Source organism: Molossus molossus, unplaced genomic scaffold, assembly GCF_014108415.1.
Source record: "Molossus molossus isolate mMolMol1 unplaced genomic scaffold, mMolMol1.p scaffold_m16_p_22, whole genome shotgun sequence".
In the NCBI taxonomy this organism is placed as follows: Eukaryota; Metazoa; Chordata; class Mammalia; order Chiroptera; family Molossidae; genus Molossus; species Molossus molossus.
The window spans coordinates 20,287,707-20,313,771 of NW_023425358.1; the positions used below are offsets into that span (position 1 = coordinate 20,287,707).

The window sequence follows — 26,065 nt, forward strand, 5'->3', positions numbered from 1 at the left end:
TGTGTTTCACTTACTATGACATGGCATTTTTTTCCAAGTCCATACACAGTTTAAGTGTATCTTACTCATTTTAACACACACGTAAATTTTCTTAATATGGTTAAACCATGTTATTTAACCAATTCCTTACTGATAACATTTAGGTTTTCTTGCATATTTTTCTATCATGTAATTAATTTTTATTCTTTCTTAAACGCTGTCAGTTCCTTTTTCACTGCCTTCCAGTTTAGAAAAGAACTTCAGAGTGGCCATGGCCTATACTTTAACACTTGGATCTGCCAATTTTCAATATTGGTAGTACATTAGGACTCAATTTCAAGCAACAGAAACTGAACTCAAAGTAACTTAAACAAAAGGATATTTATTGGTTCACAAAACTGAAAAAAATCCAGAGGATATACTAGCTTCAGGCACGGGTGGATCTAGGAGCACAAACATTGTCATCAGGACTCAAGTCTCTCCATCATTTGGCTCCGCTTTCCTTTGCACTGGCTTCATTCTCTGACTGGCACATTTTATATGGTAGACCCTGCTGGTTTGAGATTTTTCATCCCACAAAGGTAAGCAACCTCAGTCGTTTCTGAGCTTTTCCTCTTCCACAGATCAGTCAAACTGCTAGGGCTGAGTATTACTGGACCAACTTGAATCACATGACCATTCCCGAATCAAATCAATCACTATGATCAAGGAGATGAACTATACTGATTGATCAGGTCTGAACTACATGTCCACACATGAAACCTAAGGTTAGATCAGACTGTCTGAACTAGGTGGACTAAAAATTGGAAGATGTGGTTCCAAGAAACATCATGGAGTTGTTACGAAGAGATGAAATGAAAGCTGGTCAATTAAAAATAAATGATAAGACCAGATATTGAAAAAGTTTAATCTCTGCTCATAAAGTTGAATGGTAACAGCTGGCAATTTTACTTTCTTCATAATAAAAGTATTTCGAAAAAACATCATGAGGACTATGTCCTGTAGTCAGGAAGCTTATAATCCATTTGAATGGGATAATCATGTCCAGTAACACACTCTGGATAATACAATAGAGTCTCAATATAAGCAATGAGTCTGAAAGCCCAACTATCTAGTTGACATAATGCAAGACAACTAGTCTCCCAATGACAAGTAGTTCTGTGAGGCTATTCAAGTCAGTGGTAAATTTTAAGTTCCTGGAAAACTTTTCTTGTGTTCAAGTCTTTTGCCAAGTTGAACATTCTTACTTCTGTACAGGTGAATCCAACTCACCTCTGTATTACTGCATAAGAGAGAAACTAACAGTGCTTTTGATCTGCTGTACTCCTTCAGATCTGTTAGAAAGGGTCCCAGGTGCTGAAAATGATCAAATACATATAGGCCTAGAGGCTTACTCTGTACTTAAAAAACAAAAAAGGCTGCTGTTGGTCAAAGAGTACACAGCATGGTCCTTCCTGTTGAGAACATCAAGTCCTGGTGGGGTGAGGTGCAGTTGCTTCTGTTCAAAACTCCTTGGTGAAATTGGGTATATGAGAGGCTGAGTTCAGTTGCAGTCTTCTCAAGGACAGCAAGTCTGATTGCAGCAACATGTCAAAACAAGGCAGGCAAGGGCTGAGTTAGGTAAATAGGTAAGTAGGGTACCTTCAGCAGGGCCAGCAATACCAATAACCAGGGTATGATATGGAAGAACATGTAGTTTAATATTGAAGCTCTGTAAATTAGTTTTTACCCTGAGTATTTACTCCAGGGTTAATCCATAGTGTTTATTCTGGATACAATTTTCAGATCTTAAATGGCCAGTCAGGTATAGCAGCTTTAATTTTCCTGCTCATTTGCCCAAGAATTTTCAGCTCAGGAGGCTATATTCTCAGTCCAGACTTGAGGTTCTGTTTAGGTGTCTACGCTATACCTGGGAGTATAGAGTTCATGAAGATTGGCACTACTTTCTTTGGTAATCAAGTCTCCATCTTCTGCAATTCAGCACCTCTCTAGGAATCAAAAACAAGTCAAGGCCTCAAACTGACTGAATGGTGCTGCTGGACTTAGATGAGATCTGAGGCAGGGAGATAGTAGGTAAGATCCTAGATTTGAATCTTAGGCTTTTTGCTTTTTAACCATCAATTCTTATACAGTGTTCATTAAACTCTTGAAAGATGATCATCCTCATGTTAAGCCCCTCATTTTGACTGAGTCTGACAGGATTAAAGGGAAGGACTGGCAGTGTAGATCAGTGTCTTTTTTTGTACAAGAGAAAAAAAAATCTAGCTGACATTTGAAAGGTAATAAAAAAACTGACTTTGCAGGTTTCTCCTTTACAAATAATAGTTGTATATACAAGCAGGATAGTCATCATTTTATTTTTATTTGTTGATGGTGAATGGTCTAAAATAACAAGACTTAGGCCTTGTTTGACAATTTGTAGACTATATCATGTAATCATAATTAGTTTATTGGATAAGAGATATAAAGAAACCATTCCCAACATTTAACCAGTGCATTTGTTAAAGTAGTTGAGGAGAGTTGACCCTTAAGTCAACTGTGAAGTCAATGAGATTTTTCTCATGACATAAATCAATGTCTACTTGTTCAACATGATTTGGTCTGGAAGTTCATAAACCGAATCCTTCCTGCAGAAACAGGTAAGTTGTCTCAATGACTGAAAGTATCTCATGGCAAGAAATGAAGTTGGCCACTCTGAATCAGTGTAAAACAGTATTGAGACAGGTAAAAATCCATGAACATATCCACAAGGACAATGGGACTGTGGTCTTGTGACATCAGGAAGCAGCAGCAGCAAACTTGAATCTACTGACAAAATCCTTAGCTGCAGGCTTTGTAGATTTGTTTTTCAAGTCAGTCTACATTTCCAGCAAAAAAGTAGACGATACACAATTTGAGATTCCCAGTAAGTAAGCTATGATGGCCTAGTCAAAAGGCCTACCTCAAATCCCTAATACCTACAGTTGATAGTACCAGACATCAAAAGACTCATCTTAAAAAAACAAAAACAAGGTTGAGCGTTGGCCTGCGGACCAGAGTCCTGGGTTCGGTTCCCGTTAGGGGCACGTACCACAAAAAAAAATCAATAAAAACATATTTAAAAAAACAAAAACAAAAAATCACTCACTGGTTAGAAGAAAACTTTCCAAATGGCCACATTTTAAATCACATACATGAGAAAAGATGTTCAAAGATGGTCTCTTGTGGATCAGGTCTGACATGTAGTTAGAGCTGGGTATTTATAATCGTAGAGAAGATTATGCCAGGCAGATATGCCAATAACAGAGGAACTGTTTTAGCTTTTAAAAAATTAGCTCATTTATCCTGGAAACAGCAGTTAAATAGAAACCAAGCAGTGGTATTACTGCCACTGGTTGAGTCATAGTGACTTGTAGTTTGAGAATAAGATGAATGATAAAACCAGGTACCCTTTCGGTTAATGTTGCCAGTATCTGAAGTCTGCTTCCATAGTTAATGGTTATTCATTGGTACATGAAGTAGAGTACCATGGCTGATGATGGGAGGTCCAATGTACAAGTTGGTCTACTATAGCCTCAATGAAGCATCAGCTTCTATACCTGTTACTTCAGGTATCCAAAGAGGATCAAAACTTCAAATTCACATATTTCAAGTACCACTAGAGCATCTGGTGTTTGTGCAAGTTGGGTAAGGGTTTTTTTTGTCACTGCAGAGTACGTATGAATTACTGTCTATATCCAAACCCAGGAATTATTGGAAGTCCATCTGGGGGGCAGAGGGCTGTTAATTTAGGTCCATTTGATATCACTTTTGGCTCATATAACTACTTGGGGGACAAAGAAAGTTCTTGCAACTTTCTGAGTTTGCTCACAGTAAGTATTTCTAAGAATGTTCAGCACCAACTGAACTGTGTTGAGTAGAGGTACAGATCAGAATACCATTCAGGTCGAACATGTTGTGGTCTAGGGCAGTGTTTTTCAAAATGTGTTCTGAAGAATTCTAGGTGTTGTAAAGAAGTCTCCTTAGGTGTCACCATGGTAGTAAAGGAAGATGCTTGTGGCAGGTTTCAGGACCCCCTACTCCTGCTTCATCCAGAGCAGCTTCACTTTTACTTTGGGCTTCCACATAGTTTTCATTCAAAGGGCTTCATGGCCACAAAGCCTTTGGAAAACCAATCTAAGAATAAGTTGTTCACAAAATGCTGAAATACAAAAAATAGGTCACAGAAACCAGAAACTGTGAGCAAAGCCTTTGGTAAGCCAAGGTGTTTTCCTATTCATTCTTCCCCTAAAGTGGGCCACATTATAGAATTAGAAAATTTAATGTTCAAGTCTGCTATAAATTCTCATTGGGCTTGTGATGACCAGAGAACAAGGCTATTGGTTTTAAGTGACAATAGCACTGGGGTTTTTGTAGTCAGGATACAGCTGCAAAATGGGTTCACTTCTTCGTAAATATTATTCCAAGAAGTCCACGCTGGGTGACTTCTCCTCAATCACTAAGATCTCAGTGGGCCACAACTCAGAAATTCTAAGAAAATATCTCCTTCTCACCCCTCCTCCCGTTTTCTTCATCTTCTTCCTCTTTTCCTTTCACAATCTTCTCACCCACCTGAGATGCAATACCCTTGAACTAGACTTATAGCACAATTCTAGGGACAAAGGAGTGTATCACTAAATGTCATCAAATCCATTCAAATTTGGATGAACTAATTTTCCCCTAATCCCTTCCCCTGTATTCCCACGAATCTTCTAGAGATTCCTTTGACAGAAAATCAAGGTAATGGTCAAGTTAAAGGACTCTCAGATGATGGAAACATACTAATTCAAAGCTGTTATTGGTAAGAAAAAAAGGAGGGGGACAAAGATGTAGTTTATAATCCTGGGTCTCCAGGGCAATCTGTTGGCATTCAGGATGCACTGGCTATGCCACTCTTAAGCAGCTGCCTCATTCCACTGAAAGGAATGTTGCAAAAGTAACATTCTGTGCTTGATTCAACTTAGAACATACCAGGCTAAACAGCTAAATGAGTTATTATTTTTTCGCTGCAGGCATTCTAATATCCTTTAATACACTACACTGCATTATCAGGGAGGGACACATTTTACAGTATTTTTACCTCCTTACTGGACTACAGAAGCTCTATGTGTATGACATATATATTATGTTTACAAATACACATACATGAACAGTACTGTTCTAAATGGATGGCTCATTTTGTATAAATATTAGTTTGGGGACAAAAAAAACCATAGATAAGATCTTGTGTGTCCTACAGTATAAGACTTAAAAACAACAAAAAAACAAGGGCATGATAGGAACAGGGATTCCCCAATTACACCATCTTTGGAAAGACCACGAAGATGGACAAAAGATCTAAAAGTAGCTTTGTGTTTCATGTTGGGTAGTGTTGTTAGATGAACATGTGTTTTGCAGACTGGACAGTCTACCATCATAAAGACAGTCTGCTCCTAAACCTTAGGGGTGGTTTCCATGGAATTCTAGTCTAGGTACAGTTATCACAATATTACATTTATGACATCCTGGTTAAGGGCACCAGATCAGGAAGCTGGAAAACTTCTAGGGTTCCCAAACCGTAGTCATTTTAACACTGTGGGTAAGGTAGAGGCCAAATTAATTCCAAGAAAAGAACTGGACTGGGAGTCAGAAGGCCTGGCCTCCACCAGTTGGTAGCTGTTGTTACCTTGGATAACCTTTCAAATCCCATTTCCTCTTTTGCAAATAAGGGATTATAGTCTATTGTGTGATTTTGATCATTGATATTAATGCATGTAAAAGTGCTTTGAAACTGTAAAGTGCGATATAAACATAAGGGATTATCATATAGGTTCTACCTGGATGTCTCAAGGCCTTTTCTGGAATCTGATTGAAGCTTTGTGAGATGCTGGGTAAAGATTCCTTTGTAAATTTCTTACATTTTTGTGAAAAGTTCTGGTTCCTGAGTAATCCCAAAGATGCTATGAGGACTTCACTGTGCCTTTGTTTTAATCCCAATGGGTCAGAATATCTGCTTTCTCATTCAGTAGGATACTACAGCTTTGTAGTGGAAAAAGAAAGTGTCCAGTGACCTGTATGGGATCCTCAACACTTCATATACTTCAAACATTTGAGATTGTGGAATGTGGTTCAATGTCGCTCTCAAGAAGATGTTACCAGTCTTCAGACAGTGTTGATAAATAAGAATCCCCTGGTCCAAATTTATTACATGTCTCTGAAGGCTTTAACTGAAGAAACAAAATACACACTCATGGAACAAACTGGGCCTTTGTTGTGATTAAACAGTTTCAGCTATTTGGCTTGAGGAGTTTGACTTCACATAAAGGGTGATACCCAATCTGGTTAGAACAGGACAGGAGTGGAGGTGAAGGCCACGTCATGATGGCTGAATGTCTCCTGGGTCACAGTTGTCCACTGGAATGGTATCTTCTTCAGTAGTAAGGTGATAGAAATCACCATGGACAAAAATCCGGGTATCAAATCTGTAGGCTGAAGGAACAGCACAAGGAAGATGGTCAGAAGGTCCAGGGACAAAACAGATAACAAATGCATGGAATTACAAGCACAGGACTCTAACACCTGGGTGGGTCTGCTGTCAGCACATCAGCTGCCTGATGCGTACTAATTCTTGACAAGCCTGCCTGAGAAGCTGACAGAAGATATAGAAAAAAAGGAGCCTTATGATTAAGTCAGTGACGTTAAGAACATAAAGAATTCTCAGGCAAAGACTGTTTCCTGATTCTTGAGGATAAACTATCTCAGGAACTGCCTCAAGCCTCATATTCTGGGGAGGTAATCTGACTGTATTCAGGCTGCTGGGCAGTGGTTGATGGGAAATAAAGAAAGGCTCCACAGGAGGAACAAGAATAAATGAATTTAAATTACACACCAACACCAAGGCAAAGGAGATATTGCCCATCTTCCCTTTCCAATGCCTTTGTTAAATTGTCTTACTGGCAGGGGTGGTCCTTAACTTTCATCTTGACAAGATTTATCTAGAATGGGAAAGAATAGGTATCTAGAGAATTAATACCTTATGGAACACATCAGTTTCTATGTCTAAAGGCTCTTGAATCTTTTAAAAATTAGAATTAAAAAGAATAAAAACATGAAACAAGGGAAGAAGCATGGCCCATAGTGATTTTTTCCTAATCAAGAGTAACCAGGTTATCACACAATGCTTAAGCAAACACTTACTGAATGCTTATTCTGAGATAGCCTGCTCTCTAAATTCTTCCTTTCTATTAAAAGCTTCATCATATGTGGTAGTATGTGTGGGCCAAGATTCGTAAGACAAGACCCTTTTTTCCCAAGGGGCTTGCTATCTGCAAGAGAGCAAATAAAAAAAGCATGCAAATAACTACTTTATAGGGCATCATACACAAAGATAAAAGATATATGACAAAATTTTAAAAATATTAATTCTGGCTAAAGTTAGGAGACCCAAGGAGAAGAGTGCATCTGAGGTGGATATTGAGAAAATGGTAGAGTTTTGGCAGGTGAAGAACCAGAGGAAGACTTTTCAGGGTAAAGAAGAAAGTATGAAGAGAAGTGTAGAGATGGTAAAGAATGAGTCATTTTGGAAAATGGCAAGTACCGTAGTTCACTTTGGATGCAGTGTCACCAGAGTTTGCACTGAGGGTCTGGCAGAAACTCAGGTCTTCAAATTCTCAGTAACAGCACTGGTGGCATTGCTTGCTTAGTCGTTGTCTCTTCTGAAAGCGAGGTCAATAGTCCCAAAATTCAAAAAGAAAAATACCCAGCTCCAGAGTTCCTGTCATATCCTCATAAGCTCTTCCAGGTCCCAGGTCTTGCAAATCTGGAGTCCATGCCATGGCTATACTGAAAGACATCTGCTCCAGCTAGTGTAGAACATTGTAGTGAAACCCTTTCAACCTTCTATCCTGTACATCTCATGTTTTGTCACAGTATTTCAAGCTTTGAGTTCCAGTTGTTTTTTTTCACTCCTTTCTGCTGAAAAAAGCATCTTATCACCACAGTCTTAAGATTCTTTTGCAGTAAGTACATCCAGATTTTATTACAGAAGACCTAAAAGACCAACACATTTTTCTCCAAAAACATTACTTCTCTGGAAGTGAGATTTGTCTCTGCCCTTTAGGTAAAGGGAACAGTCAATTTTTTTTCAGACATTTGTATGTTAATAGCAGAACCAGGTAACACCTAACCAGACAAAATACACTTAAACGTGTGTTCGCTTGCTTAGAGTTATACCACTCCAAACAAAATGTTTGAAATCCAACTGTTCAAACATTTCTATAGTGTTTGCTGGGTAATAGCCTGGAATTAGACAAAAGCAGCTGACAATTAACAAAGAAGCAAAAAACTGGCATTTTGGCCACCTTAGTAACACCCTTGCAAGCAAATAGAATACAAAGTCCAGAAAAAAGTTAAGCTTTGAAACACTTCCAAATCTACTGATTCTGAGGTTCAGCGCAGGTTCTAACACAATTTTTCAGAAAATGTTAACCTTCAATTAATAAAGATAACCCCCCAACATCTTCAGGAATTCCATGCTGGTTCAGTCTATTCCAGTGAGCCAGCTTGCTAAAGATCCACCTGCCCCATTAATTAGCTAGACTTGGCAGCACCATTTAAAAATAAGCCTGCTCACTAGCAACCACATAGACTAGAAATATAAAATAGGAGCAAGTAACAGATGGCAAACATGGTCGTGAAAAATGGTCAATGAAAGAGTCAGAAAGGTTGTCTGGCACCAGTATAAGCAGCAACAAAGAGTTAATGGGCCAAAGATTAAATAGGATTCTTGATAGAGAACATATCCATTTCAGCTGCTTTATATTGGGTGCCACCGTACCATATGCATTAGCCACCCTTCAGGCACCCCATAGGGAAAGGAAAACTCAGAAAAAAACCAAGCAGTGAAGTGTTGTTACCCCAATACCCATTATGCACAGAAAAGCTCACATATCCCAGGGATTCAAACAGGGGCTTCAAATTGGTTGTGAAGGATCCCAAATAACATCTAGGCCTCAGTTTCCTCCCTATGGCATAAAGAAATCTTTAACTCTTCGGGAGGTGACATTTCCCTTTGAAAACTTGTTGGCGATGGATCCTCATTCCCCTAAAATGCACATTCCCACTCTGCATACAATTTAAGGGAGTTTGGGGTATCTCCAACTCCAATCCAAGGCTCCCAGGTTCAAAATCCATGGATTAGGCAATTGCTGTTTTCTTACTCAAAAAAATTTTTACAAACAATAATTATCCCTTGCATACACTGACGCTTTATAGTTTACAAAGCGCTTTAATCCCACAAACATCGTTAGACAGAAGAGGAAACTGAGGCGCAGACAGATTACAGAGTGACTTGCCTAAGGTCACTCGGCCAGCTAGTGGCTAGGCCCGGAAGCAAACCCAGCTCTTCCGACTCCGGAGCTTGTCTCCTACCCCGGAGCTGCCGCCAGAACTCCCGCCTCTCACTAAGGCGGCATAAGGAGGAAAAGGCAAAGTAGAAAGCCCACCACCAACCATCCCCCAGCACCTTCCTGTCCCTCCAACTGGGTCCTTGCAGGCCCCGAAGGGTGGCGCCAGGCCTCCAGGCCGGCCCCAGCCACCCCCGCTTCCCCGGCCGCGCCAAATCCCGCCGCCGCCTCCCCGGGAGCGGGGCGGAGCAGCTGCCCGCCACCGCCGACCACCCGGACAACTCCTCGTCGAATCGCAAACGCATAGGCCGCCGCCCGAGTTCTGCGTACGAGAAGAAAGACGCGGCGCGAGCGCCAACGGCCACCGGGCGCGCGCCGCGGCGGCCGGGCCTGCGCCCCAAGAGCTGGATGCCAGAGCAGGAGAAAGAGCCGCCAACCGATCGCTCGATCGACCGCGCGCCCGCTCCTTCGCCCTACCAGACCGGGGAGTGGGGGAGGGCGCGCCAGGGCTTCTTCGAGTTAGGGGCCTGACTCCCCGGCGACAAGACAAGATGGCTCCTCCGGTCCACACCGCAGCTACCGTCCCGGCTGCGTCGCTCGGCCCGCCCCCGGTACTGTTTCTTTAAATGGCGGAGAGGGTCAGGAAAGCAGGAAGAGAGGCGCGCGCTCTCACGTGACAGGGGCGGGCCCGGCTAACAATATCCGGTCACGTGGAAACACACTGGACACCAATCAAGGGGCGTCGTTTTAGGGCGGGGGGCGGGAGGAACTGCGGCTATATGATTGGCTGAATGCGCCACCTAGGCCTCGGGGGTTTGGGGCGTCGGTGAGTGCGCGAGGGATCCCGGTTCGTGTGTACAGGCGGAGACAAAGCGGTGGCTGTGGTGGCCGGGGAAGCGGCTGCGAAGCAACCTTAAAAGCCGAATTTCGTGGTGCTGAGTCCTGTCACCTTATTCAGCGCGGCGCACGGGCGGCTCGTGTCGCGGCGGCGGCGGCGGCGGCAGCAGCGGCGGAGGCGGCGGCAGCACATGGTCCAAGAGCGCGCTGCGGTTGTTGGGTTCCAATTCCGTGGGGAGGGACAAAGGCAGCCGCGAGCGCTGGGCAACGCCCTGTCGGGTGTACGCTCGCCATTGCCCTCGATCCGGGCTCTGAAAGCTGGGCCTAACTCCTCTCCTTGAGGAGAGGCCCTGGAAGGGCCAGAGAGGCCGAGGCCGCTGTCTGAGGAGAGTGGGGGGAGGGGCGTCGCCCGCCTGAGATGACTTGGGCAGGTTAATTCTGAGGCGTTTTAGTGGGTCTTTGTGAGGTAATTTGACACACTACCCTGAGGAGATTGGGGCGGGGCTCTGAAAACTGGAATCCGCCATCTGCGGTTGAGAGACCTTTCAGTGGAGAATTGGTGAAGCCGAACTATCGCCATATATACTCGACATCATGGCCGCCAATCTGGAGTCTATTTAAGGATCCTGGGATCATTGGTGGCGAAGACATGGGTGATTGTCCAGTCTTATAACAGAAGTTGATAAGTTTCCGGATTGGTAAATTTCCTAGAACAAAAAAGGGGTCGAAGAAAATGAACATGGAGCAATAATAAAATCGCCAACTCCAATACCATCTACTTCAAGATCATCCACATTTCGACTCATTGAATTATTGCAATTTAACATTAAAGCTCCTAAGACTACAGATTTATGACACAGTTCTATTCAAAATATTCAGTCTGAGAAGATAAAAAAAAAAACAAACACAAAGGAAAAATCAATTGTAATAGTATCTCTGAATATATTTTGGATAGGTAGTCAAGTAACCTTGTTTAACTGTAAGGAGACAGATTTACCAAACCTTTCTGGAAAGAATCCTGGAAAATCTATTCCATCGTAAGGTTGTATTTCCCAGTTAGTGGGTAAAGGACTGGACCTCACTGCACTCATGGCTTTCACAAATTACAGCAGTTTGAATCGAGCTCAGCTAACCTTTGAATATCTACACACAAATTCGTAAGTACCCTGTAGGTGCCTCTATAGTCATCGATAACTCATTTCTTGATAGCATGGAAATTCTTTTCCCAGAAAATTTTGCTTTTTCACTCTTGGGGATGTATCGCTGGATGAGCCTTGAGCTCAATGGAAGAACTGAGATCAGTGCAATATTTCTTGATAATCCAGAAGAATATGACCATTTATTGGATCAAAATTTATTTGATAAAATGCAAGCTAGTTATTTGAGGCCACTATATCGAGTTGTTTCTCAAGTGTTTGATAGGAATCCAACAAGTACAGTTCTTTGGATCACCAAAAGTTGGACTATTCTAGTATACTCTGTTTAGTGACAACAACCAAAACAGTTGGGTTATAACAATTTTTTTTTCTGACAAGGAGAAAAAAATAGAATGAAGACATTTAAATGACAACTTGTAAGAAGAAATTATTTATTCTTTTTTTCAGCAAACAGTTGGCTTTATATTCCTGGGAAATTCATCCCCACATCTGACAGTTTTCATATGCTAAGTAGGAAATGGCAACTTGTTTAAACCTATGATTCAAATAGCTATTCCCCCAAATGGGTGCAAATCTCAGAACACATAGTGTTGGTGGTTCTTGAGATCATGAAGAGATTACCATGACTCTACATTGGTCTGTAATGTTTCAGGTTAATCCTTATGCTCACTCTTTTGGAAGTAATCCATTGGGGTCATAACTACTTAGTGTTTTAATATGTTCAGTTGTCACTTTTGAGATGAAGGTAAGTATTCGAACATTTTAGTATGTGAAGAGATGATGAGCAACTAAATGATTATGGCCCAGATATCTGAACAATCACCTTCAGAGTTGAGAATATAGACTTCAGTTATCCAATAATAGTACAATGATTTTTATCCTATTATGGGAAAGGATTTAGAAACAAAACTAAAACCCTGGATTTCCAGAGTCGTCTTTGTGATCATGTCTGTAATTTTTTGTTTGCTATTTTTTCTATCAAGGAAATGAAATTTTTCTAAGTGAAGTGAGTGCCAAACTGTAAGAACCTGGTTTTATTTTATTTTGTTTAGGAAGTTTATTGAACTAGAGTTTTAGAGTAGGTACTCTAGAAGTTCTTATGCTATGGATGGTGAATCTGAAATCCAGTTAGGTAAGGTTGCTGACTGTAAGGTTTATAACATAGCCATTGGCAAAACCTTTGCTATTTTTTTGTGTTTAAACTGTCACATTAAGAATTAGCAATTGGAGGCCACTAGATATTCACAGATGATTGTGCTTTGGAATGAGGGGCCAAATTTGGAATGGTAGACTGTTTGATAATTTTGGAAGAACATGAATGAGACTTTAGAAACTGGGTTCTTGTTTCAGCTTCTCTAAAGACTTTATTTAATAATAAAATAATAGTCATAATAATTAATTGCTTCATGCCACTTACTGTTTTAAACGTGGTTGAAAGTAATCTATAGCAACACTGTTGGGATTATTTTTATTTTGCGTTTGAGGAAACTGAGGCTCAAAGAGATAAGTTACATGCCAAAGGTTATACAACTGCTTAGTGGCAGATTTAAGGCAATAAGATTTATCTGGCTACAGTGGTTAGTGCTTTTAACCACTGGGCAGTACTGACTTTTGTCAGTTTTACCTTTAGGGGCATTTTTCCTTGTCTATACAGGAAAGGGTTTACTTCTCACTTTTAAAGTCTTGAATTTCAGCCCTGGCCGTTTTGGTTCAGCGGTTAGAGCGTCAGCCTGCGGTACAGAGAGACCCAGGTTCGGTTCCCGCTAAGAGCACATACCTCCGTTGCAGTTTGTCCCTGGCCCTGGTTGGTCGTGCAGGTGGCAGCCACTCGATGTGTCCCTTCCACATTGATGTTTCTCTCTCTCTCTCTCTCTCTCCCTCCTTCTCCCTCTCCCTCTCCCTCTCCCTCTCCCCCCTACCACTCTTTCTGAACAAAAAATGGAAAAATGTCCTCGGGTAAGGATTAAAAAATAAATAAAGTCTTGAATTTTATTTCAGTGGCGCCTCTAATTTGAGGATTCTGGGATATTTCTGCTTATTTGTTTTGCTATTTTTTAGCTTATTAATAGGCAGACAGAGCCAAAACAAAGAACTGAACCTCAGTTAAATCACTTGTTTAAAGCGATTTGGAGAATTTTTCTGTGAATTTGATTTACCAGTGTTGAACTGGAACCACCTGCTTGCATGGACATTTGAGGGTTGGATGTATCATTTTAGAAGTTCTGGAATGTCTAGCTTACACCACTGAGTTTGTCTACTTTTGAATATGTCCAGTTGTACCAAATAAAAATATGAACCCTAGGACGAGATAAGTTTCTGGTTTGTAACTAATTTCAAGAGATTTCTTTAATGTGGTGACCTGACAGAACATTCACTTCTAGAGGAAACAAAATTTAAAAAAAACATTTTTTATTGATTATTTTAGAGAAACAGTGATTTGTTGTTCCACTTATTTATGCATTTATTGATTGTTTCTTGTATGTGCCCTTACTGGAGATGGAACCAGCAACCTTGGCATACTGGGACAATGCTCCAACTAACTGAGCTACCTGGCCAGGGCCTTGAATTTTCTTAAGATGTGACTTGGTACTCTTGATACAGGAGCTGTATCTCCTGTGTTAAGAAGGTGAAATTTGTTTTACAGTACTGTCTCCTTTGTTCTGTCATAATGTTAAAAACAGGATTTTTTTCAGGGTGTCTGATATCTACAATAGAGCCATATTATGAATTATGAAAGAAATGGCCCTTTCCTTACCTCCTATTTAATATAGACTTGGAATTAGAGCCCAGACTAGAAGGGTGGAAATCAGTGTGATGCAGTGGAAAGATTATGAGCTTGGGAACCTGCCAAGCTTAGATTTGATTGCTTCTGAGCTGTGTCCTTGGGCAGAGGTCAACTTCTCTGAGTCTCAGTTTCATCATCTGTAAAATGGGGCTAATTTGACGATGTTTCTGAGTATTAAGTAAAATAATGTTTATAAAGTAATTAGTTCTTACATGGTATATGGTAAACATTGAAGAGATAGTGGTTATTATTCTGTTTATAATACTAGCTTATATAACCCCAAAGTTGGTAAGTATGGTAGCAATTTGCTGTTAGGCAGATAAGTTCTTAGTAGATCCTAGAGCATCTATTAAAGACAGTAAACATCTGTCTTGATTTTTTGTGTGTGTGGTTAGTGGTAACTATTGATGGTTATTCTCTTGGTTACATTAGCATGAAGGTTTAAAATAGGCATGGGAAATTCTTAGGATAATATGAAAGTCTTGGGCTAATTTCTTTTAATACTGAATGTTGCTAGTATGAGATGATAAAAAAATAGGGTTTTTAAATAAAGGAGTTTTATGCTGTTATTGCATTTTGGTGGCAGGTTTTGCGACTGATAGTAAAAAGTTCATGAGGAATCTAGGTGTAGTGGCAGTAGTGATGGTCTTTTAGCATAAGATGCATATCTTTTTTTTTTTTTTTTTTATCCTTACCCGAGGACATTTTTTCTTTTGCACTTATCTTCAGATAGAGCAGGAGAGAAAGAGAGGAAGAGAGAGAGAGAAACATCAACGTGAGAGAGACACCTCAACTGGTTGCCACCCACACGACCCCAATCAGGGCCTGGGAGAAACTGCAACTGAGGTATGTTGGAACTGAACCCAGGACTCTGGTCTGCGGGCCGATGCTCTAATCACTGCACCAAACCGGACAGGGCATAAGATGCATATCATATGTACTTGCAGTACTGCTAAGTGGTCTGATAGAGCAGAATGCTAAAGTATAAGATGCCTGCTTTCTATGTCTGTTCCTGTTGGCATATTTAATAACTTCTTATCTTGGCCATATGATATTTTTGGGTTGTTTTATCTATATTTGAAGTGAATGTAGAGGAACCTGTTGATAGTGAATATAGAGGAACCTGATTATTCTGTGAAATGTAGGTTCTTACTCTAAATATGTTAGAGCAATATGAATGTAAAATGGTTGCTCTAGAATGTCTCAGCTTTATTTTCTATCAATTAGGGCAATTAACTATTATCAACATATTCAAGTACTTATGTGATTTAAATTCAGGCTGAATATGAAGAAGGAGACCATATCCTTATATAAAGAGTAGATTTATCTGAATTTGTGACTGGAAATGCTGAGCTGCAAAACAGTTTCCTTCGCAGCACAAATGGTATAAAAGCCTTGATCAGTTGAAAGTGAGAATTTGTTAAAAATCTTTTCTTTTCCAGATGGTTGATCTTTCTTGGATCACATGTAAAGAATTGTTAGGTCTGTGAGGAAAAGAATTTCTTTTGATAGTTATTCTAATATCTCTGTCTCAGATACTAACTAAAAATGAGTGCATCTCTTTGAATCTTTGAAAAGAAAGGGAAAACTTGTGCAGTTGGTATGTGTTTGGTTCTTACATTTTAAGAGATATTTTGAACTCTGGCTTTAGTATTTGTTAGTAGGATCCATCATTAATCAATAGGTTTGGAGAAAATTCTGGGTGTTGTCTCTGAACTTACCAACAGTTGTCACAAAAGGCCCCTTTTATGATGTATTGGTACACGTCACAAAAGTCTCCCTTAGTTACATTTTAAAGATACATGTTGACTTATCTGAAATATGTGTGAAACAGCATTCATATGGTATGGAACAAGGAAGACCATTTGGAATGTTTTTTTAAAAAATTATAAATGTACAAGGCACATTTCTAAACACTGTATAGAAAGTAGTGAAAACTTAGCCAGAGATAATTTGTGTTTGCCCTTTTGAGATCTTACTATTGAATTCTAAATCTCTCTCATTTTCTTTTCTTTTTTTGTTAATCCTCACTTGAAGATATTTTTCTATTAAATCTTCGATGGAGTGGAAGGGAGGGGGGAGAGAGAGAGAGAGAGAGGGAGAGAGAGAGAGAGAGAGAGAGAGAAAGAGAGAGAGAGAGAGAAGAGAGAGAGAAACAGAAACATCCATGTGAGAGAGACACATAGATTGGTTGCCTCCTACACAACCCCAGCCTTGACTCAGAATCGAACCTGAGACCCTTTGGTCCGAAGGCCCATGCTCTAATTGCTTAGCCAAACTGACCAGGGCCAAATGTCTCTCATTTTCATGTGAAGGGATCAGAAATATGTATTGCTGCAAAGCAGTTGCTGTTTCTTTCTTTCTTTCTTTTTTTTTTTTGCCCTGATGGCAAAAGGTATCAGATTTAGTTTTCCAGATGACTCATATTTACCATTATCACTACCAAAAGTCAGATACTTCATTCTTTAACTTAGAGTACAGAAAACTAATTCACTTTGTAAGTTTCTAAGTCAGGAAAATGACTGACTAGAAGCTTGAGAGCAAATGTTAGATTTATTTTTAACTTGTTACCTTCAACAAATAACTTTAATTTTCTAGCTTATTTATTTCTTTTTTGTTTTAGTGGAGTGATCTACAGAATATTTTTTTTGTATTCCAGTTGATAATTTGAAGAATTTAATATGATCTTAAAGACTTACATATTTTAATAATTAAAGATATGGATATTTTATGCCAGTTTTTCTCTTAGAAATTGTTTTTTTCCCCATGTAAAATAATTAAGAATTGGATTTTAGAACAATTTGAGCTCTATTTTCTAGTTGAATTGGAGAAAAATTTTCTACTTTTTGTTGAAAAAAGTTATTTATTGGTGTCACCTTTGGATTAGCAACATATATTCATTGATCTCATGGGGAAAAGTTCTTCCTAAAATTCCCAGGACTGGTGGTTTTAATTCAGAATTTACGTTTGTAAAAATTGAATATTTAGCTGAGGAGGAAAAAAAATCAGTGTTTCTAACAGTTCAGTTTTAGGTATTTATTTTATAAACAAACATTTTATAATTTGTTTTAAACAATATAGTAAGTCATCAGAGATCCTATATGCTGATTATTTAATAATAGTATATTTCATTCTAAATTTTTAGAAAATTTTCTTGTATCTATTGGCTAGAATTTGGTATATAAAAAAATCAGATGGAATAATTTGGTGGTGTTGGTGGTTATTATTATTACATATTATATTTTTTTATCCTTACCAGAAGGTATTTCTCCATTTATGTTCAGATGGGGGGGAGGGACATTGCTGTGAGAGAGACACATCAATTGACCGCCTCCCACATGACCCTAACCAGGGCAGGGGACCAAACCAAAACTGAAATATGTGCCCTTGACTGGAATTGATCCCTTGACTCTCTGGTCCGAGGGTTGACGCTCCACCCGCTGATTCAAACTGGCCAGGGCATAATTTGGATATTTTTGAAAACTTTATGGTAATACATTATGTGTTAATAATTTTATATTTTCCTTAATCAAAAGTCAAGGTTTCTCCCTGGCTGGTTTGGCTCAGCGGTTGGAGTGTCGGCCTGTGGTCCAGAGAGACCTGGGTTCGGTTCCCGTTAAGGGCACATACCTCGGTTGCAGTTTGTCCCCGGCCCTGGTTGGGTTGTGTGGGTGGCAACCACTCATTGTGTCCCTTTCACGTCAATGTTTCTCTCTCTCTCTTTCTCCCTCCCACTCTATCTGACCAAAATATGGAAAAATGTCCTCGGGTGAGGATAGATTAAAAAAAAAAAAAAAGTCAAGGTTTCGCCCTGGCTGGTTTGGCTTAGCTGTTGGAGCACTGGCCTGCGGACCAGAGTGTCCTGGGTTTGGTTCCCACTAGGGGCACGTACCAAAAACAGAACACAAAAAACAAACAAAAAAAAGTCAAGATTTCTAGGTAGTTCTGGGTGGACACATCCTACTTTTATATCTAATGAGGACCATTATGGAAAGTTAAAGAGAGTGTAAATGGAGGAATAATTGTTTTATGCATAGACATCTTTACTGAGTTCTGAATAACATGGGAATCATGTACTTACCCAAACTTGAGCAGCCTTTAAGGAAATGACCATTAGTTTCTCTCCTTGAAGGGGTTAACTTTAACTTGAACAAGACCACACCATGCTGTTGTCCTAGGAGGAATTGTTCAAGAGGTTCTTGTGTTCCCTTAATGTGTAGGGAATTCTGTTTTCAACCAGAATAAGAGAAAATCAAGAAGAAGATTTTTTTCCCTTTCTCCCTCACTTTCAAATGGAATATTTTTGCTTTTAAATCGCAAAACAGCTAATGGATTTTTCCCTTTCACAAGTAGATCATACACAGGTATTGGTAAAGCAAAATGTTAATAAGGTGTCCATTGAGCGTGTTTACAGATATGCAGAAACAGCTAGTTAAGGCAATGAAAAATAAATTACAGGCATTTTTTTAGGCAGAATATAAGTAGTTAAAAACACTGCTTTTAGCAGTAGTATACATAGGAATATTTTAACGCTTGAGTGGGTTTCTCAACATGGTAAGAATAAACATTTTTGTGTATGTATCAGGACTTGATAGATGGGGGGTTAGTCAGATAATGATGAAGTTTAAATTTCAGTAGTGTAAACTGACAATGCAAATGGTGATTTTAGATTTTTTCCCTACAAACTTAATATTTTATAACCTTAACTTTTTATTAGGAGACATAGTTCAATTCCATAATTCTTTTGCTGAATGAATTTATCATTTCAGAACTACTCATGAATTCTTGTTTGGTGCTCTTGCTGAACTGGTTGATAATGCAAGGTAAGTAGTCTTTGGGCATATGGTGTGCTTGAAAACTTTTTGGGTTGTTGTGACCTTTGCTATCTGAAGACATGGGAGGAAGGCAATTCTGTTTTTGTTGTTGTTAATCCTCACCAGAGGATATTTTTCCATTGAGTTTTAGATAGAGTGGAAGGGAGGGATGGGGAGAGAGAGAGAGACATTTATGTGAAAGAGACACATTGATTGGTTGCTTCCCACACAATCCCAACTGGGGCTGGGGATTGAACCTGCAATCCAGGTATGTGCCATTGACTGGGAATCGAACCTACGACCGTTTGGTCCACAGGTTGACACTCTAACCGCTGAGCCAAACTGGCCAGGGTGGAAGACAATTCTATTACAACTACAACTGACTACTAAGAGGCCTGTTACCCAAAAGAGTTATTTTTAATAGCACATTAATTGATACTTCCAGTTTATTTCATTCATTACTCTGTGTTACAGCATAAAAATAATGAATTTATAACCTCCAAAGCTACTTTCCCTTGTGTATTAGAGCAAGATAATTGTAGTGAAACATGGAATTAAGATGGAAATTTAGGAATCAAATTAATGAGACAGATAAGCTTTGATTTAATTTGTGCTACCAAGAGAGTACATCATCTAATGTCTTTAAAATTATACCAGAGTTCTGTGTCTTCTCAAAGTGTATATTGTTAGATGGCTCCAGTTGATCAAAGCATCTTCAGTTGTTAGCAGCTGTGTTAGGAAGAAATCATTCTTTATCACTGTGTTATACTGAGTTCTTAGTGATGGAAGCCTATACATGTTATTGTGCAAGACTAAAAAGTTTAAGTTGGTTCAAAGAAAATAAAAATACAAATCAACATTCTCTTTATATTATGAAGTCAGTGTTGTTTCTGAATGCAATATAAAATTCAGACATTGTTTACTGACTAGGTATTGATGACTGACAAAGGAAGAAGAGGGTAAGAGTTGACAGAAGTACTTTAAAACAGGTCCCCAGTTAATGAGCTTGCTGATGTTTTATTTTATTTTATTTTTTTGATGAGTTTTATTATTATTTTTTTTTTTATCCTCACCCGAGGACATTTTTCCATTTTTTGTTCAGGTACAGTGGGAGGGAGAGAGAGGAACAGAGAGAGAGAGAGAGAAACATCGATGTGAAAGGAACACATCGAGTGGCTGCCACCCTCACAACCAACCAGGGCCAGGGACAAACTGCAACTGAGGTACATGCCCTTAGCGGGAACCAAACCCGGGTCTCTCAGGACCGCAGGCTGACGCTCTAACTGCTGAGCCAAACCGGCCAGGGCAGCTTGCTGATGTTTTAAAAATTTTTTTTCTTTTATTGATTTTAGAGAGAGAGGAAGAAAGAGGGAGAGAGAGAGAAACATCGATGAAAGAGAACATCAGTTGGTTGCCTCCTACATGCCCCCCACTGGGGATTTGGCCCACAGCCTGGGCATGTGCCCTAACTGAGAATTGAACCAGCGACCTCTTGGTGCATGGGTTGATGCTCAACCACTGAGCCACACCAACCGGGCCTTGCTGTGATAATTTTCTATATCTGCCTATGTCCATACTATAAACCTATGCTATTATTGCTTTTATTGTTATTTTTCATTGGGCTATTCATAGAAGTGTGCTAGTTAACAAGTCATTTAACCAAAAAACTCCCATTTTGTTTTCAATCCTGGTTGACTTATAATTTTTATGTTCTGTTTAAAAATGTAGCTTAATGGAACTATGAATTTACTACTTGTTAGCTTAGTGAGACCATAGTGTGTTGTGGCAGACTGCATTTTTATATATCAAAGGGTTAACTGGAGATTCCTGGGAGTATGTGTTCTTGCTTATGTAAACATTTTGCCAGTTTCTCATATTTGAAAATTTTTTTATGTCTTTGGGAATAGGTACACGTAGAGCTATGTGGATTTGAGTTAATTTTTTGTATTTAAAACCAATGAAACTGTGCCTTATTTTTCTCACTTGCAGTTGCCAAATTGGGCTAGATTACTGTCAGACCTTTATGGAAGCCTTCATTGATGATCGAACTTGGGTTTTGACTGATGGCTAGAGTATAATGGGGTACCTCAACTTCTTTTTAAGATTAGGGAGGATAAGAAGATTATGGGTTTGTGAATCAGTCTGCTGACTAGTGTGTATACCACAAGACTTGATTTTTTTTTTTTTTTTTTTAATCCTCACCCAAGGACATTTTTGCATTTTATCTTCAGATAGAGTGGGAGGGAGAGAGGGTGGAAGAGAGAGAGAGAGAGAAACATCAATGTGAGAGAGACACATCGAGTGGTTGCCACCCACACGACCCCAACCGGGGCCGGGGTCAAACTGCAACCAAAGTATGTGCCCTTAGTGGTAACTGAACCTGGGACTCTCTGGTCCACCGGCTGACGTTCTAACCGCTGCTAAACTGGCCGAGGGCGAGACTTGATTTTTTAATAGGCTTTGTGGCAGGTTATTGTTTTCCTTTTTTCTCAATATCTTGGTGAGAAGGAAAAATGGACAAGTTATTGGAACGTTTTTTTTTTGTTTTGTTTTTTAATCCTCACCTGGGATGCTTTTCTATTTATTTTCAGATGGGGGGGCGGGGGAGAAAGGGAGAGAGAAACATTGATGTGAGAGGGATACATCGAGCCATACCGGCCAGGGCATATTGGAACATTTTTTATGATTTTAATCTATGAGAGAAACACAGATTTAAGTCAGTTCTTAGAATCTAAAGGGGAATGTTTTTACTTATTGTCTAGATGTTTTCACTATGAAATTTATATTTAAAAATATATATCCAGGCCCTATTTGTCATGTCACTATTTTAAATAATTTGGAGCCTAAGAAGTGTTTCACAGACATATAAGGAAAATACTGTTACCAAGTGTAAAAACTATAGCTTTAAAGTATGTAGAATGACTATGAATTCCCGAAAATAGACTCAAGATAGTATCCATTTCATAATACTATGCATTTTGATAGTTGGTATTTCAGATTCTCACTTGGATCTTGATTTTTTTCTTTTAATTTTGCAGAGATGCTGATGCCACCAGAATAGATATTTATGCAGGTAAGACAGACATCGGTCTTTTCTTCTAATGTTCAGTTCCTTAATGCTTTTATTGCTACACCTAAGAAGAAATGAGTGGGAAATAACTGGTTTCTGGAGCCTGAGCATATGGCACAATTACTGTAGGTCTTAGGTAGAAACAGAGCAGCCTGGTTAGGCATAAAATAGAAACCAAGAATATTGGTGTATAGTAACTAACACAGGGTAACCAGATCTATAGATCTGTTAAAATAGCCACCAGGATTTATGAGATGATGGAATAGGGTAGTTGGGAGTGTAATGCCAACTACCTGTGATTTTACTGGTTGGAGTTGGCAGGTGACCAGGTTTGTAGTACCTGCAGCCAACGAGAGCTTTGTTGAAGGCCAGTTTCTCCTTCAACGGTGGTGTGGACCAGTTCCAACTTTTATGTCAGTTGCGTAAAACAGCTAGGTAATCGGGCTGGCACTGAGGTTTCCAGAGGAGATGTTCTCAAGCAAAGGTGTCAGGTAGGAATGAGAGCTACTTTGCTTGGAATTTAAAGATACTGAAGCATGTACTGTTTTGTTTATTTAATTGACTGTGTTTGGCAGTAAGAGCCTCTTTTTTTCCTAGAGGGGAAAAAATTCTTAGTCATTAGCATTGCCCCCACCCCCCTTTAAAAAAAAAAGTTTGCTTTCTGTCTGTTCAGGGTTTGTATTAGCATTTCTTTAGGGTCATTTGAATGCTAAAAGTCTGGAAGCAGAATAGAGGAAGACAGTATTTAAATCAAATTTGGATAGCATGATCTGTTTTTCTGACAAACTTTTCTGAAGTCTTCTGAAAGGTTTGAGGTAATATTTTGAATAACATTGACTTAGCTTCTGAGAAGACTTGAGTGCTTTTTTGTGGGAATATACAGTTATCAAAAGACCCCTCTTCATAGACCCCTTTGATAAATGGGAACAAGCACACAACTAAGAAGTAATTCTTAAACCTCCAGTGTCATATAATTATGAAGAATCTCCCCAGATACGAATTTCTCATGCATGACATACTTTGCAGCAAAGAAAATATTCAGAACAGCTAAAAGTCAGCCATACTGCTTAAATTCCAAAAGCCTTCTGTTTAAAAGGCGCTGCCAAAGTGGTGAAAATAAGGCTCCTTTTATTTTTAGAAGAAACTAACAGGAAAAAGGAGTATAACAGAAGACTGTTAGAAGATGGTTACTAAACCCTCAGTCCACATGGAGGTGCCAGTGTGTATCTTATATTTTAGTGTGTTTTAGTGAGGATGAATTACAGCTGCCTCTGAAAGAAATGGTGGCTATTTTAATCATTGTACAATGGCAAAGCAGAGAATGAGCCTCTACTCCAAGTGATATCAGAGGGACAAATCAACATAGCCAAGCCTATTTGGAAGAAGCTTTTAAAACAAGATAATTTCTGCTCACTTCTCCCACATTTGGTGGGTGAATTTCGGCAAGGAAATTTTGTCCTCGACACTCAGAATGCAACAGAGAGCACTTGGATTTCAACTAAAATGAAAAATGGCCCTGTGGCCCTGGCCAGTTTGGATCAGCGATTAGAGCATTGGCTCTTGGACTGAAGGGTCACGGGTTTGATTCCCAGTCAAGGGCACATAACTGGGTTGCAGATTCAAACCTTGGCCCAGGCAACCAGTCAATGTCTCTCTCTCACATGATGTTTCTTTCTCCCTTCCTCCTCTCCACTCTGTGTAAAAATCAATGGAGCCCTGGCCGGTTTGGCTCAGCGGTTAGAGCGTCGACCTGCGGTCCTGAGAGACCCGGGTTCGGTTCCCGCTAAGGGCATGTGCCTCGGTTGCAGTTTGTCCCCGGCCCTGGTTGGTCGTGCGGGTGGCAGCCACTCGATGTGTTCCTTTCACATCGATGTTTCTCTCTCTCTCTCTGTTCCTCTCTCTCCCTCCCACTCTACCTGAACAAAAAAATGGAAAAATGTCCTCGGGTGAGGATAAAAAAATAAAAATAAAATAAAAAATAAAAATCAATGGAAAAGTATCCTCAGGTGAGGATTAACAACAACAAAAAGGCACAGTGCATTTTTTCTGTGCTCAGTACTACTCTTGTTTTGCTTTAGGAGTCCAAAGTGAATGAGATGGGGGCTTTGCTAAATTCTCATTAGAGAATTTAGTCACTAATTGGACATTAGCACTCTACAGATGATTAGAGAACAATAAGGCAGTTAAGAATTAAATGGTGTGATAGAAGCTCTAAGTAAGCACTATACCTTTTTGGAAAAAGACACGATTTACTCTTAAGACTGGGAGTCTTGGCTGAGGTGTCCTTAACTTCACACTTTTCTCCTTCAGTGCCATATTAACTAACCTTCAACAGGAGGAATAAAAACAACTTCATTTTACAAATAAAATAATTAATAATAGCAAATACAGGCGAATCTTGCTTTATTGCGCCCCACTTTATTGTGCCTCACAGATGTTGCCCCCTCCCCCTTGAAACAAGTTGAAGTCAAGATCCTCCACCAGCAAGAAGATTATTATTTGCTTTATTGTGGTGGTCTGGTACTGAACCTGCAGTATCTCCAAGGTGTACCTATAGTATAAAGTTTTTGTTAGTACTTGGGGGACAGTGTTTTCCTATCTCTCATTTTGAAACTAGATTGATACTGAACTTGAAAATGTCCTCAAACATCAGATGTAGTTTGAATTCACCACAAAGTCACATTTTAGAAGATTGTATTTAAACCTAAAAAGGGTGAGAAAGGAATCAGAATAAGGATCTTAAAATACAGAAAGATCCATTCTGTGATATCAAGTCAATGATTAATAAATGGAAAATTAGAGCAAGTATAACTGAAATAAATAATGTTCAGTTTGCGAAGTACATTGAAGAACTTGGAAGTTATTTCATTACAACTTCTGCTAAGGACAGCAGTATCCTATCATCTCTGACTTTGGACTTGTAGCTCCATTTCACATCCCTTCTGTTTTTTGTTTTTTTCTGTCTTCTCCCCAGTGGAGTTGGTGGAGGGATATCAGGTTAATTTGGAGAAGCTAGTGTTGACCATGCTGGAGGAAGCTTAGCTGTGTAGCCTTCTAAACTGTCTCTGATAATCCTACAAAGCTGCTACCAAGATCTGAAGCACAACTCAAAAAAGGCAGTTTGGCTTCTCTTTATGATAAGAGGGGGAACATACAACTCTCTTTTGTTCAGAATCCCCTTCTCCCCTTTTCATCAAAATCTTTTCCGTGGAGGCTTCAGATATCACTCAGTTAGTTGACTGATTAAAGTAAATATCAGGTTTTAGGAATGTATCTCTAACTGGTGGAATGTCTGGGGAGATATTTTTGACCAGGAAATCTTGTAGTTCTTGTTAGAGCTCAGTGCTTCACAAAATGGCTCACCGATGGATCACCTGGGAGCATGTTAGAAATACAAATTCTCAGGTACCACTCAGACCCACACAATCAGACTCTCTAGGATGGAGCCCAGAAACTTTATTTTAACAAGTTCTTCAGGTAATTCTTATGCACACTACATTTTGCTCTAGCTATACATACTTTTCTTAGTCTCCTGCTTAAACCCTCCTGCTTACCTGATCATCTAGAGAGAATAGAGTCCATTGAACTGTAAGTTCCATGAAGGCAGTGATCACATCTGCATTGTTCACTGATAACTATCTTTGTCACAGAGTGGGGCACAAAGGAAGTGCTCAGTAAATATTTGTCAAAAAACCAGTGATTGGCTTTTTGTAGCTAGGTAAAGATGCCACACTGCCTGTTTACAAAGTTGAGGAAGTTACTGCTGTGTTGGCCAGTCTCTCTTGGCCCTGAAATAGTGTTGCACATCACCATGGTTCTGGACAGTACTAGCTGCTTATAGGCTGTCAGTCACTATGTGCCCAGGAGGATCCTCCACAGGTGGGTTTCTTACCCTCATGAACCAATGAAAAATCTTTGAAATGAAGTCCTTGAGCAAGAAAGGGATCTCAGCCCTGGCTGGTTTTGCTCAGTGGTTAGAGCATTGACCTGCGGTCCAGAGAGACTTGGGTTCCGTTCCTGCT

The 26,065-nt window shown here is 39.6% G+C and overlaps 1 protein-coding gene and 1 long non-coding RNA gene across 6 annotated transcripts in view; one reads left to right on the plus strand and one right to left on the minus strand.

Annotated features, from left to right (window-relative positions):
• Positions 1 to 341: 341 nt before the first annotated feature.
• Positions 342 to 9,753, minus strand: LOC118639907. Its single transcript, XR_004961311.1, has 3 exons — positions 7,574 to 9,753; positions 7,174 to 7,301; positions 342 to 6,465 (listed from the first exon to the last, which is right to left on the minus strand). It is a non-coding gene; the product is annotated as an uncharacterized LOC118639907 (long non-coding RNA).
• A 687-nt stretch (positions 9,754 to 10,440) lies between these two features.
• The window catches only part of MORC2 (MORC family CW-type zinc finger 2), a 45,378-nt gene continuing 29,753 nt past the window's right edge, over positions 10,441 to 26,065 (plus strand). For all 5 annotated transcript variants that reach the window (XM_036276726.1, XM_036276727.1, XM_036276729.1 and 2 more), the window contains exons 1-3: positions 10,441 to 11,374; positions 18,929 to 18,982; positions 22,012 to 22,046. In XM_036276726.1, the coding sequence (XP_036132619.1) occupies positions 11,307 to 11,374; positions 18,929 to 18,982; positions 22,012 to 22,046 (157 nt within the window). In that variant the 5' untranslated portion in view covers positions 10,441 to 11,306. The remainder of the gene's footprint in view (positions 11,375 to 18,928; positions 18,983 to 22,011; positions 22,047 to 26,065) is intronic.